General features: G+C 42.4%; 1 protein-coding gene across 1 annotated transcript; it reads right to left on the bottom strand.

The window, feature by feature from the left end:
• Window positions 1–109: 109 nt before the first annotated feature.
• On the bottom strand, window positions 110–5534 carry LOC105019194 (beta-Ala-His dipeptidase). Its single transcript, XM_010885167.4, has 11 exons — window positions 5429–5534; window positions 3613–3756; window positions 3326–3488; window positions 2768–2856; window positions 2305–2502; window positions 2126–2210; window positions 1732–1892; window positions 1271–1435; window positions 986–1127; window positions 695–842; window positions 110–508 (listed from the first exon to the last, which is right to left on the bottom strand). The coding sequence occupies exons 1-11, from the start codon at window positions 5480–5482 to the stop codon at window positions 442–444; spliced, it is 1416 nt and encodes a 471-aa protein (XP_010883469.1). The 5' UTR covers window positions 5483–5534; the 3' UTR covers window positions 110–441.
• Window positions 5535–13987: the final 8453 nt, after the last annotated feature.

Here is a 13987-nt window from a genome sequence, read left to right as displayed (position 1 = left end):
GTTGAAGGTCATAGAAGACAGTTTGGTGTAATTTCATTTCTAGAAAGTGTTTTTTAATAATCATGTTAATTGATTCACAGTGTTTAAGCATGGCATTTCAGAGATGAATTGATAGAATTGTTTAATCTGAAGTAGGATGTATTTATTGTTAATCATCCACAGTATACTACATTGTAAAATAAACATTGTACACAGTTATTTTGTTTAACAATGACAGTATGAGATCATGTATTATATCCTGTTGTAATACAATGCAAATGTGAAATACTTTAAACATATGCCTTTTCTCTAAAACACTAGAGGGTGCTAAAACATTTTTCTTATAATCAAAGTAATATCTTTAATACAGGCAATATAATGATCCTTGAATAAATTAGAGCAATACTGTCACTTACAGTATAATTATAATGGTCACAGTTCTGGCAGAAACAGATCCTGAATCTAATGAAGAAGTGAGAGCTCATAAAAATATGCAGCAAACAGCTTTGTCCCCTCAATGTAGTTGTACCTGAGAGAAAGAGAGACAAATATAGGAACAATTCAGGATGCTACTGTAGAAGTACTAAATCACATTTGTATTATTGCTTGTCATAATTAATATACTGTATGAAAATTGAAAAACCCAAACAAATTTTGGGAGTTAAGCAAGCCTGGTGTCATGTTCTTCCTCTCCTCATCCGCTCTGTGCTCTCACCTGCTAATCTTCTCATTCTGAGAGTGCTCCCCGTCATCATGGCCACTGATTGGCAGCATCATCACACTCTTGCCTGTTTCCTCCTGGAAGGTCTGAGCTATAGGGATGGTGGAGCCCTCACGGATGAACTCTGGCTCCACTCCAAACACTGACACAGGAATTTAGTGGAGTAAAAAAACGTACACTTTAGAAATGGTCTACAATGACAGAACTTGGGATTTATAAAAAAAAATGACATTGCTAAAAGTACAATATTTCTTACTTAACCAATTGAATGTGTACACAACTGACCGTCTTTGACGGCTTTTTGTCCAGCCACATACTGAGAGTCTTGCAGGTTGGCCACCCATGGTTTGGCCCCGACTGTGGCAGTCACTTTAAGCCTGTTAGGACTGTTAAGAGTGGAAAAGACCTGCTCCAGGTGCTCTTTCACCTGGAGGACCGAGGGGCAGAATCACAGGGGAGAGGTTGTTTTCAAAATGCTTATTTGAATGATGACAGATCCAGTTCAAGCAATTTCCAGCAATACTTTGCCTTTTTCATCTCGTAACAATAACCTCTGTTATATTCCTTTACCTTCCTCTCCACATCTGGTGGGTCCATGTTGGGCACTTGTCGGATGGAGAACTTTCCTGTGACTTTTCTGGGGATAATAGTTTTGCTGCCTGGATCTGAAAAGGCCCCCTCTACTCCATGGATGGACAGGGATGGGTAACGCCATCGAGCCATGAGGACTTCCTCCTGTATATTTGCGTATATGAACATGTCATGTTAAACAACTTAGATCATGCTGACAAACATTAGATTCACAACTACCCACTGACAAAATAAATCCTATGATAGCCTGGTCCAAGATCACAAATGATTACTGAACCATTTTTTATGTTTGGCTTGACATTCGATGTAGTTGGCAAGACAATATAAATTGGCTGGAAACAGAGCTTGTCCTACTAAACATACCATAAGTAATTCTACTGTATGTTATTCCTAAAGTGTAACAATAAGTCTGAGTTGGCAGGCTCCAGTTAGTACAGTACCTTAGTGTCCTGCAGAAAGTGCTTGACCCCAACCACATTCTTCATTTCCTCCAGGTCAAAGCTAATGTTGTCATAGAGCTTCCTCTCGTCCTCAGTGAGGGGGGTGACATCATCTGAGACCCCAACAACCTGGATCTTTCCGGTGTGATCCAACAGACTTCCTGTGTGGAAGGAAAACAAGACAATAAATATATTTTGGGTTGAAATGGGTTTTTCCTAGAACTGAATTTGGGCAAACTAAGCACTGCAGCTTATAAACAACTTTAGCTCTATAAGGTGCATTGCGTAGGGACTTCTGACCGAAACTGAAAATGTTGTCCTTTAGGCAAGACAATTCCACCTATCTTTTCTTGTGGATTGTGAGAGCTGTCAGTCAAAGGCCTTTGTCTCTTACCAAGCAAGGCTATCAGATCTGCCATGGGCTCTTGGATCGAACCACCGTACACTCCAGAATGCAAGTCCAATTTAGGACCTTCAATCTGAAACATATCAGAAAGAAAACATTTAATAAACAGGACATTGAAAGAGCATACGCTTGCTTTATTTAACCAATCAAATGAGCTCTGTTGTCACCTCCACAAAGAAGTAGCTGCTTCCTCTGGTTCCATAAGTCAGTGCTGGAGTTGTCGTCGCCCACACGTTGTCAGATATCACAATAAAGTCGACATCTGCAAAGAAGCTGTCTCTTCTCTTCTTGATCAACTTGAACAGACCGTACGAACCCACCTCCTCCAGACCCTCGATGATGAGTTTAATATTCACTGGTATCTCCTGAAATCAGGAGATCCAGACAGGTACACTATTATTCACTACTGACAAAATGTATACTGTTTGTCTCTAGGACATTTGCTATAGTATAAATATTTTACTGATTACCCCAAACATTCAGGTTATGATACACGTAGGCGATTATTCAATCACATCCATTGCAATGTAAATCAGCATTGATTGGAAATCCTCTTTAAACTCACTTGAGTCTACTAGGGGAAGATTATGATTGTGATTTCAGCTCTGTTGTGTCAGGACAAATCTTAACCTTCTTTGTGGCCTGATAGGACTCCACAGCATGTAGCCAAGCCAGAACTGGCCCTTTGTTGTCCGTAGCCCCTCTTCCATACAAGTTACCTAGTAAACAATAAAACACTTAATACCAGTGTGTATTAGCTTGCTGAAACTGGGCTATAAACAGCAAGCATGCAACATGGTTAGAATGACGCTTCATTAAAATGTAAAATTACAGAGCTGAAAGAGAGAATTTTTAATCAAATTTACTTAAATTAGAGTTAAAATACAGCTCCGGAAAAAATTAAGAGACCACTGCGCAATTTTCTTTCCTTTCCAAAAAAGGTTGAAAAGGATAGTTTTGAGTGAGGAACAGAAGAGTTCAATTTGCAGTGATCTCTAACTTTTAACCTTTCTGTTCCTCACTTTTTTGGAAAGGAAAGAAAAAGTAGCAGTGTTCTCTTAATTTCTTCCGGAGCTGTATATATTTTTTAGGTTCAAAACATTGAAGAAATATGGGCTCCTATTATTCTTTTTTTTAAAAGACATCACAACATACATATCAACTGAGACATTCAACTTGTAAACACACCTTTAATCTCTGTCAGATTAAAGGGGTCAGTGGCCCAGCCATCCTCCATCTTGGCTGGCTGGACATCCACATGGCCATAGATACAGAGAGTGGCTTTCTTTGGGTCCTTGGCAAATTCAGCCAGTATAACCGGTGGGAGCAGCACCGTCTCCCCACTGGGCAGCTTGTATAATAAACCAAAAAGTTATGTGCTATTGAAATAAATACGTTTTACACCCATTTGTGTGACATTATCTGCCGAATAATTATAAATGGTGGAGTTTCCACAGAAACTGAAGGTAGCTAACCTGATGAGTGCCTGCGTCAGCTAGCTCCACTTTACCTCCCATCTTTTTGATCCTCTCTGCCGCCATGTTCAACATTGTTTCAACTTCTCCCCATTTTGTGTGATCTCCAGAGTCACTTTTGATGGCTACCCACTCTTTAAGCCTCTAAGGCAGAAACCAGGGGGAGGATAGGATATGGCAGAGATAAATTCATAGAACAATGGGCCTCATTCACCAATATCTTCCTACATTTTTTCTTCAATTTCTTCTTGAGAAAGGTCCTAAGAAAAGTATTCGACCACATTCATGCATGTTTTTAAACCACAGAATTATTCGCAGTTATGTTCTTATAATGATGAATCACATTGTCCTCATATATTGAAAGTGTGTGCCAGTTGTTCCTAATTGGCATAAGTAAATGCCCCGCCAATCCCCATAAAAGGGCATTAGACTGCAGGGCCGTGTGCACACAGAAATCACACACAGAGTCTGAGGCTGAATCTCAAATCGCATACTACATACTATGTACTACAAGTACGTACTTCGCCGGTGATGATGTAGTATGTACTGTTTAGTATATAGTAAGCAAGTATGCCAGTATTGAGACTGATTTGGGTGTACAATTCTGTCATAAAATTGTCACAACATTAGATAATTTTGTCCTGCATTAACATCATGCTAAGTTTGAGTATTTAGCTAGACACAATTAAGCATTATGTTAAACTGACTAACGTTTCTTGTAAAGTTGACTTCTACCACAAGTAGCATATATGAACTGTAAGGCTTTTGGCACTGGCCCTTTTAGCTTACAAGCCAGTAATACTAGTATCTTTCTGCTTGGAATAGTCATTAGAATTCAGCCCATGCTAGCAAAACTGAAGACATACTTTACACTGCCAAAGCTATTTCATTTCATGGCACAAAAACATACATTTTTCTTTAATTCATGAATGACATTGATGCAATAACTATACAGGTGACTATAACTGATTTTTTTGTCAAGTGAAAAGATGAGAGAATTGTGGAAACCCCTTCTCTTTTTCTTTTTTATATTGAGTTTTATTCAGTCGAGCACAACAAATATAGCTAATGAGTGTATTATTTGTTATTTGCTGGCTGGCTTATGCCAAATCAACAAACTTTGCCAGATGTGAGCTGAATATAAACAAGATCATTGACTATACTTACAAATGTATTGTGTTTTCTCAGAACCAAGACAATATATTGGATCTTATCACTTGCCGCAGCATGCATTCAGAACAAATGCTGGGATAGGGAAATTCAAGATGATATGATACTGTCATAACAAGGTCATAACATGTAATAACAGCTGACAACTTTTCATAACCTGGCATTATATTGTAATAACACCATCATGAAATATACACAGACTTCTTGTGACATGTTATTAATTTATAATGCTTCATAAACGTATGATAACCCAAAACGTACTACACAAGGCAAAACTTACTACCCAAGGCAAACCATTTAATTAAACACCTTGCTTTTTTAAAGTACGCTTTGCTTTTGAATTTCCCTAGCCCAGCAGTTTTTTGAAAGCATGTTGGGATATGCCCTCTCTGGCTGAATTCCAATTGGAACGACACATACCTTTGCTAGAAAATATGTGGAGGCTGACTTAACCTACTATTGTATGGTAACCAGCTGCAATACCAGTTTTGTTAATATTCTATCAACAAAGGTTGAGGAGATTAATCTTATTGTAGTTAGTTGCTTACAATAGCATGCTGAGTGCAGATCTCTTTTTTTACCGAGCAGTGCATTAACAGAGTAGCTTTAAATCTCCAGTAGAATGTGATAACAGTACTTGTCTCACCTGGACAAACTGATTTTGGTGATCATCGATGTATTGAAACAATGGTTCCAACATGACTGCAGATCCAGGAGAAGAAGTTGAAGAGGAAGCAAGTTAAGTGAGTACTAGATTTCCACGTTCTTCCTGGGTGTGGGGAAACATAGAATCAGAATTCTCAGACAACACAGAAGTATAAGGTTAAGAGGTTTGTCTGATCTAGAAATTATATTTCTATGGTTTAAGGTAATCTTTGTCAGCTGATTGTCTTGACTGTACTCTACCAGAGGCTCAAGGATCAAAGATCAGAGTGCAGTATGAAAGTAGGAGACCTAACAAATGTCTTCGCGTTGTCTCAACTGGGATTACTCCATTACTCCGAAGTTTCTATTTGGCAATACACAATGGTGGAAAAAAAATCCATTATCATACATTAAAATATATAATGATTGAAAATGACTTGAGTATAAGTTAAAGTCACCCAGACTTGAGCACCAATCTCACAGTATTTGGTATAGAAAATATTTAAGTAAATTCCTTCTATTAATCCAATTAGACAGCACAGTGTTTTTGTAACCCTCAGACTATCCACCATAGATGTGTCATCATGCAAAACTGCTGGTCCTGATGGTGTCCCCGGGCGTGTGTTCAGAGCATGTGCTGGCAGGTGGCCACTGCCTTAACTGACATTTTCAACCTGTCACTGGCCCAGGCGGTTGTTCCAATGTGCTTCAAGACTGCAACCATTGTGCCAGTGCTGAAGCAGTTGACTGCGCCCAGCCTGAATTAATTCTGACCTGTCGCACACACCCCCACAATCATGAAGTGCTTCGAAAGACAGGTTCTGGCCCACCTGCCTCCCCCCAACACTGGATCCCTACCAGTTTGCCTACCAGTTGAACAGGTTTACAGAGGACACCATATCCCTACCAGTTTGCCCACCGGTTGAACAGGTCTACAGAGGACACCATATCCCTACCAGTTTGCCTACCGGTTGAACAGGTCTACAGAGGACACCATCTCCACAGCTTTACACTCTGCCCTGACCCACCTGAATAAAAACAACACCTATGTGAAAATGCTATTTAAAGACTTTAGCTCAGCGTTCAACACAGACATCCACTCTCGGCTGGTCAACAAACTCCATGAACTGGGGATCAGCCCCTCCCCTGTCTGTCAGGTTAGACAACTACACCTCCCCCACCCTGATCCTGAACACTGGTGTTCCACAAGGCTGTGTGCTGAGCCCCCTCCTGTACATTTACCCATGACTTTGTTCCTGTACACAGTTCGCTTACAACACCATGGTGGTAGGCCTGACCAGTGACGATGAGTCAGCCTACAGGGAGGAGGTCAAGGCTGCACTCATGCCCCAGTTGTCATCGATGGCAATGAGGTGGAGTGTGTTTCCAGCTTCAAATTCTAGGGTGTCCACATCTCCGGGACCCTCAACACCTCAGCTTTGGTCAAAAAGGCACTGCAGCACCTGTATGTTTTGAGGAGGCTGAAGAAAGCCCGCCTGTTCTTCAAGATTGTGAACTTTTACCTCTGCACAATCGAAAGCATTCTGACAAAACTGTGCCACAGTGGGGTTTAGCAGTTGTTCCGTAGCCAACCGGAAGGCCCTGCAACGGGTGGTGAAAACCGTCCACCTCACTGGTGCCCAGCTCCCAGCCATCGTAGACCTCCAGTGGAAGTGGTGTCTACACAGAGTGCGCGGCATCATCAGGGACCCTTCACACCCACTCCACAAACTGTATGCCCTCCTAACATCAGTAATGCGGTACAGGTCTCTTTGTTCCTATCCATCTACTGTAACCCTGCTGAACTCTGTGACCCATCACTAACCACACCCTCCACCTCTCAGGGACCTTGTTGTACTACTCCATTTGTACTACTGGACTCTGATCCTTGTAAATCTTCTGCCCTCTTCTATTTGTACTTCTGGTTAGATGCTAACTGCATTTCATTGTACTGTACTTCTACTTGTTCACTGACAATAAAGTTGAATCTAATATTTGGTAGCACAGGCTTTGGTTAAAATAACTGCTTTCTTTAGTCACAGATGCACCTTGGGAATGGCAGTTTGGGCAACTCTCAATGTGGCAACGGCTCAGGTCCTGAGATCTGTTTTCAGACCTTTCCACAGGTGTTCAATTGGATTTTGATCTAGAATCAGCGCTAACCACTTCAGAATAGTTGACTGTTTTGTGTGGAACCATTCCTGGGGGCGTTTGGGGTCTGACATAGTCATGACCTTTGACAGAGACTTTCTGATATGGAGTTCAAAATTGCACACAGTGTGCCATGGTATTTTTCTTATTTTATGATGCCATCCACACATTAAAGTCACACAGTGCCAGAGGCAGCAAAACAACCCCCATATCCCAGAACCTTCTCTATGTTTGACTGTGGGTCAGGTGTTCTTTTCTTAACGCTAGAACTGCCAGCCCTTTCAGACCCCCAGTATCCGACAGAGCCGAACGCTGTTTGGCGTCATTAGCATACACATTCTCCTCCGCAGCATCACCATCCAACCAGAGCATCTGTTCATCAGACAACTGCTGAAGGCACCCCCGATGAGTTCAGATCCAAAGACACCTTGGATCACCTGATTGAAAATTTATTATTTCAAATCATTTTAGGATTTCTTTGTGGTATAAGCTATACGATTTGTTAAATTATTACGTTTTTTTCTTTAAAAGGAATAAATACATATCTAGATACCAAAGTAAGTTATCTAGACAAAATTTGACATTATTTAAATTAAGTGCCAGGTTGCCAATACTTTTGTCATAATAGTATGTTTTAGTATGAACCTTGTAATTGAATGATGTATATTTTATAAATTACGTTGTCACGAAGGTATAGATTAACCTAGCTAGCCCGCTTGTCTAGAGAGAGGTCTTTGCTTCTGGGGTTGTAATCAACTTGAGTTGACATTTTGACCTCTTGCTTGCAAACTTTTTAGCAAGCAAGCAAGATAATCTACAAAATGAAGAGTCTGTCACATATATCATATGTCATGGACATTTTTCTTATGTGACGGTTCGCTAGTGTGCAGGACTAGTCACCCAAAACGTTCATCCGGTGCAGGACAGCATAAAATGAGACTCCTAGACGGTAACGGTTACATTGAATTAGTGTATTTTTCTTAAATTTTCTTAACAGGTTAACATATGGAGCAAATTACCGGGTTTGTGGATCACGTCAAACTGGAATGACTGGAGAGAGAGAAACCCTTGTGTGATGCGCCTGTTGGAGTCTCTCTTCCCAGCCATCCACTGTAGGGAGTCGTGATCCGTCATCAGGTGGAACCTCCTCCCTAGAAGGTAGCACCGCAGGTACTCTAGGGCCCATTTTATCGCGAGTGCTTCCCTCTCCACCAGCGTATAATTACGCTCCCTGTGTGTCAGTTTCATACTGATGAAGAGGATAGGGTGGCTTCCCCTTTCCTTCCCCTTGGGAGAGCACCCCCCCCCCATGTCAGAGGCATCTGTGGAGACAGAGAAGGTCGCATTAGAATCAGGCATTCTTAATACCGTCTCACTACACAGGATGGTTTAGGACCTCTTCTGCCTGGGCATTCCACCGAACTCGGGTGGGCTCGGCCTTCCTCGTCAGTTCTGTGAGCAGGGCAGGGATGCTAGTCAGGCTCCATTCCGCCACAGGCCATGCCTCTCTCCTTTCTGTCCTTTAGAAGGCCGTCAGGTACGCCTCCATGTCATCCTCGTTAGTGAGGCGGGGTATCAGGCTACTCATGTTCGGCAAAGCCTGTCTCCCGGGAGCAGCCTCCTTCTCCAACATCTGTCGGATGATGTTCAGGGTTGCGGTCTGTTGGGCTGACAGGGCGACTGGCTGTGCCGCCACTTCCCAGCTCATCATATTGGTCACTGTCGAATGGGAGCTTACCGTTTGTTTACCGTCCGTTTGGGGGGGGGTTTGTCTCGCGAGACCAATATGATGACCGGGGAAATGGCAGCCTGTCAGGCCAACAGGTTCGCTAGTGTGCAGGACTAGTCACTCCACCCAAAATTTTAATCCAGTGCAGGACAGCATAAAATGAGACTCCCAGAGGGTAGGTAACGGTTAAATTAACTGGTTGGCAAACGGAGACAGGACACGCCTTTACAAGGCGTCATGCACAGAGCAACAACACAAAAGAAAACTGCTCAAAACAAATCAAAACCAACATCCAAAAACTGGGGCAGACGGTGCACCGGTCTGTGGTGGGTGGAAAACAGTGGCGGCTGCTGGTCTTTCAAAGATTGGAAGCTCATTTTCGGCCTACATTATAACCCTCTGATGGTCTTCATTTGTAGTGACACTCTGGGTCTTTGGGGTCTTTTGGACCCCAGACAATAACATTTAATTTTGTAACAGAACAACATTTTTTTTTATTTTTATTATTTTTACAAATATAATTGTACTCTGTTTATTAATGGCTTTGCTAAAATCAGGTTGAAAATATTAGCACTGTGTGCCATCGTGCGCGGTTTCACCCGCGTATGACGCTAGCCTAGCCCACTACTGTATATGAATGAATGAATGAATGAATGAACTATCTAAAATAAATATATTAAACTTTGTAAAACTGAAACAAGGATTGTGGTGTAGCCTATAATTGTGTGAAATGTATGATGCAAATCGGCTAGCAATTTCGCCAAACAAATATCAAGAAATATTGCAGCAGTTTGTCTTTCGAACACACTTGAGAAAACCGCGATGGGACCGAGCACGAAATAGCTTCAGTGACTTCTTATAGTACAGACCGCTGTCAGTCAAAAGATGATGCAGTTTGACAGATCGTCAGATTCTCCAATCATCACGCGGAAGCCCGGAGTCTGGGCCAGCCCACTCCTCATTCACCCCCAGAGACGCTGAGCGTCCGTGGGCGGGACATAATCGCAGCATTTATCCAATCACCCTCTACTTTCGGAGCACTGAAAAAAAAAAATCTAAGTAGCCCCATTGAAGTCAATGGACGCTCTGCTTCAACAGGGGAATGCACTGTGACGCTGCGGGATTGTATGAGAAGAAAATTGAGTCAGCCGACCTGTAGCTGATTCTGAACTAATTTGTTTTAGAGATGAACGTGTTTTAACGCATTTCAATAAAATGTTTACACAATAGTACATATTTGACAATTTTTTTTGTTGACATTATAGAGGAAGCCAAGCTTCCCTTGCAGTCTTAAAGAAAACTCCTGGAGCACTCCATGCCCCTCAGCTCTCCGTGTCACTCCCCCGTCCTCCTAATCGGGACATTTTTGTAGGGAAACATAATCAAGGAAAATCCGTCACACCTGTTCACTCCCTCCCGTTATCTACTCAGCCGTCTCGGGTGTCTTTGGGCCTACCTCCCAGGAGGGGGAGTCCAAGGCCCGTACATTCCACCTGAACCATCACAGTAACATTTTATGACTGGCAATAATCTCAGTACAAATACTGATAATATCTCAACCCTTTTCTAAATACTTTTCATTATAAAACTCAAGGCTACATCCCACTAATGGGAAGCTACCCTGATTCTGCAAACACGGTTATGCATATACACAAACCCACATTCATGGATGTTTAAGACCATTCACTTTGTTCTAGTGCAAATAATGTTAAAGACAAATTCACTGAGGATTAATATATGTAAGCAGGGCTGTAGCTAACCCTGGCTTGGAACAACCCTTTGATCGTAATGATATCATAATTTGATGGTTAGTTGGTGTACATTTGGTTGATGCTTGGCAATGTGGGTGGAAACCACAGTGTCACTGGACCCCCCTGTCTCAGCACCAAGGTTTTACACTGCAATTTTATTGTGGGAAGTAGGGTCAGTTCTCCTTCTCCACGGTAAATCCTTGTAAGACTGAGGAATGCCTCTCTAAATGTTCCTTATCTCCTGCTCTGTTTAAACTTAGGAGGACATGAGGTCTTGGCCCACACCTCTGACGTACCAGGCTCGAGAGACTTGTTGGTGGCCCTGTCCAAAGTCCTCCTGGTTGTGTTGCAGATCAAGATGAAACCTGACAATCCCAGCTTCCACTCTGCCAAACACCCCCCCCCCCCTTGGGTTGTCACTGTCCTTTTGCTTCTGACCTGGATTAGGTTTTATAGACTCCGGACACTTCCCAGAGCCATTTGTTAATTATTACAACTTGTACTCCTAAAACATTCACCCAGCACAGCCAGACGAGGACTAATCACCCCTCCGAGCCTGGTTCCTCTCTAGGTTTCTTCCAAATTTTTGACCCCTCTTGTGGTTCAACACTGTTGTTGCTTGCTCTTTCAGGTTTCAGGCCATTTGATAGATTGACTATTGAAAACAGTGGCCAAAAACCATGGAATGGATCTTGGAAACTTATGTTGTAGTCTCAGGCTCAATTTCTTCATCTCGCAGTTGTGGTACTTTTCAGTCTTCTCTTTTGTCTCTTTTGTAGTGAATTTTGACTCTTTTTGGAAAAGGCCTTTTTAATTTGTTGAAGATGGAATTCACCTGGTGAATATTACACTGCTGTCATCAAACATTGGAAACATACTTGTGAATTGGCTGGTCGGGTAGAATTTAAGTATAGATATGTATATACACTCACCTAAAGGATTATTAGGAACACCATACTACCTCGACGGCTGCATGGTCGTATCCCAAAAAACTGTTAAAAAAACTTGGCGTTACCCTTGACCCTGACCTCTCCTTTGAAGAACATATAAAATATGTCTCAAGATTTGATTATTTTCATCTTCGAAACATTGCAAAAAATTGAAACTTTCTATCAAAAACTGATGCAGAAAAATGTATCTATGCTTTCGTTTCATCTAGATTAAATTACTGCAATGCTCTTCTCTCTGGTTATCCAGACAAATTAATAAATAAACTTCAATTTGTGCTGCACACGGCTGCTAGAATCCTAACTAGATCAAAAAAAATTTGAACACATTACTCCTGTCCTGGCGTCCTTACATTGGCTGCCTGTTAGGGTTAGGGCTGATTTTAAGGTTTTACTCTTAACCTATAAATCAATACATGGACTTGCTCCTACTTACCTTGCTGAAATGATCCAGCCATACATACCTACACATAACCTTACATCGCAAGATGCAGGCCTTTTAATTGTACCTAGAATTTCTAAACAAACAGTTGGCGGCAGGGCCTTTTCTCATAGAGCTCCACTCCTGTGGAATGATCTGCCAATTAAGGTTAGAAATGCAAACTCAGTGCAAACTTTCAAGTGTCTACTAAAAACTCATCTCTACAGCACGGTTTATAATTAGGTGTAGCCTGGCCCGGGGGCGTGAAGGTGACCAGTAGGCTTGATACTGTCCACCCTTGCTGTCTTGCCAGGTGGGCTCTCGTCGCCACTGGGATGCCCTCCCTCCAATGCCTTCGGGGGAAGAGTCACTGGCTTGTTGTTGACTCTCTGTTGCGCACTTGTGCAATTGGGCTGTACGCTGCTGGCAATACTCGGCCCTCATTCAAGGGGGTTGGGTTGGTGGGTGTCCCTTTGGTTGATGCCTGGCAATGTGGTTGGATTGATTTCCTGCCTGTTGGGCCCTGTCCGGGGCCTCCCCTGGGTAGGGCCACAGTGTCACCGGACCCCCCGTCTCAGTTCCAAGGTGTTACACTGCTATATTATTGTGCTGGGGGATATGAGGGATGTACTACTAACTTTTCTCAGTCTCCTCCAGTTTTACATTTAAGGATGAGATGAGATTCTCACCGCTCCACTACGCTCATGTGCTCTGGTTGGAACCACCTGTGATTTCAGTTGTTTACTTTGATTTTGGGTGTGAGTTTGAATCCAGCCCTCAATCAGTTTCCATTGACTGTTTTAACGTAATTTTGTTCTCAACGAATTACACAATGTACAGTAAAGATTTTGATCTTTAATATATTTCATGAATCGAGACCCCATGTGTGATTAATGTGTTCCCTTAATTTTTTTGAGCAGTGTATTTCCTGTTGGAACATTTTAATATAACATCACTACATGAATTGACAGGGCTCGAGGGATAGACCAAGGCACAGACCCAGGTGTGTAGGTCCAATGCTGTTTTTTTAGAGGGGAGAGGCAAAGGGAGGTCAGGGACAGGCGGAGGTACAGTACACAATCGATGAGCTGAAGGGACAGATGGGCGGCAGGCTGGTACGTGGTTGGGGACAGGCGGAGGTTCGGAACACGGGAACTCTGGAGATAACACTAGGAGAAAGATAGGAGAATCACAAGGACTCTTGGAAAAACACAAGACAAACTGGCACAGGAACAAGGGAGGTGCACAGATTAAATACACAGGGGATAATGGGATGACGAGGGACACCTGGTGGGGGCGGGCCACAGGGACAGCACAGGAGGAAGGAATCAGGGTGTGACAATTCTTAATATTACCTCTGTTATTCATTGTATACAGAATGTTTTGCTAATCAAAGTATCAAGAGTGTCAATAATTCCTGAGAGTACTGTGTGTAGTGTAGGTTGGGGTAGAGGGAAAGCCAGAAAGAATGTGACGAGGATACATTACTAACTTTTCTCAGTTTCCTCCAGTTTTAAATTTTAGAAGGAGATGAGCTCCTGGTCCACACCTGCGGATTACC

This window comes from Esox lucius, chromosome 20 (assembly GCF_011004845.1).
Source record: "Esox lucius isolate fEsoLuc1 chromosome 20, fEsoLuc1.pri, whole genome shotgun sequence".
NCBI lineage: Eukaryota > Metazoa > Chordata > Actinopteri > Esociformes > Esocidae > Esox > Esox lucius.
The sequence above is the reverse complement of the archived record's forward strand: the minus strand, read 5'-3'. Positions and strand labels throughout refer to the sequence as shown.

What these genes read in the sequence shown, in the direction of transcription:
- LOC105019194 (XM_010885167.4), bottom strand. Translation starts at nt 5,482, where the DNA reads ATGTTGGAACCATTGTTTCAATACATCGATGATCACCAAAATCAGTTT. An exon ending in TAATCTGACAGAGATTAAAG is followed by an intron (nt 2,857 to 3,325) that starts GTGTGTTTACAA and finishes ATTGTTTACTAG; the next exon opens with GTAACTTGTATGGAAGAGGG. An exon ending in ACTTTCTGCAGGACACTAAG is followed by an intron (nt 1,436 to 1,731) that starts GTACTGTACTAA and finishes GCAAATATACAG; the next exon opens with GAGGAAGTCCTCATGGCTCG.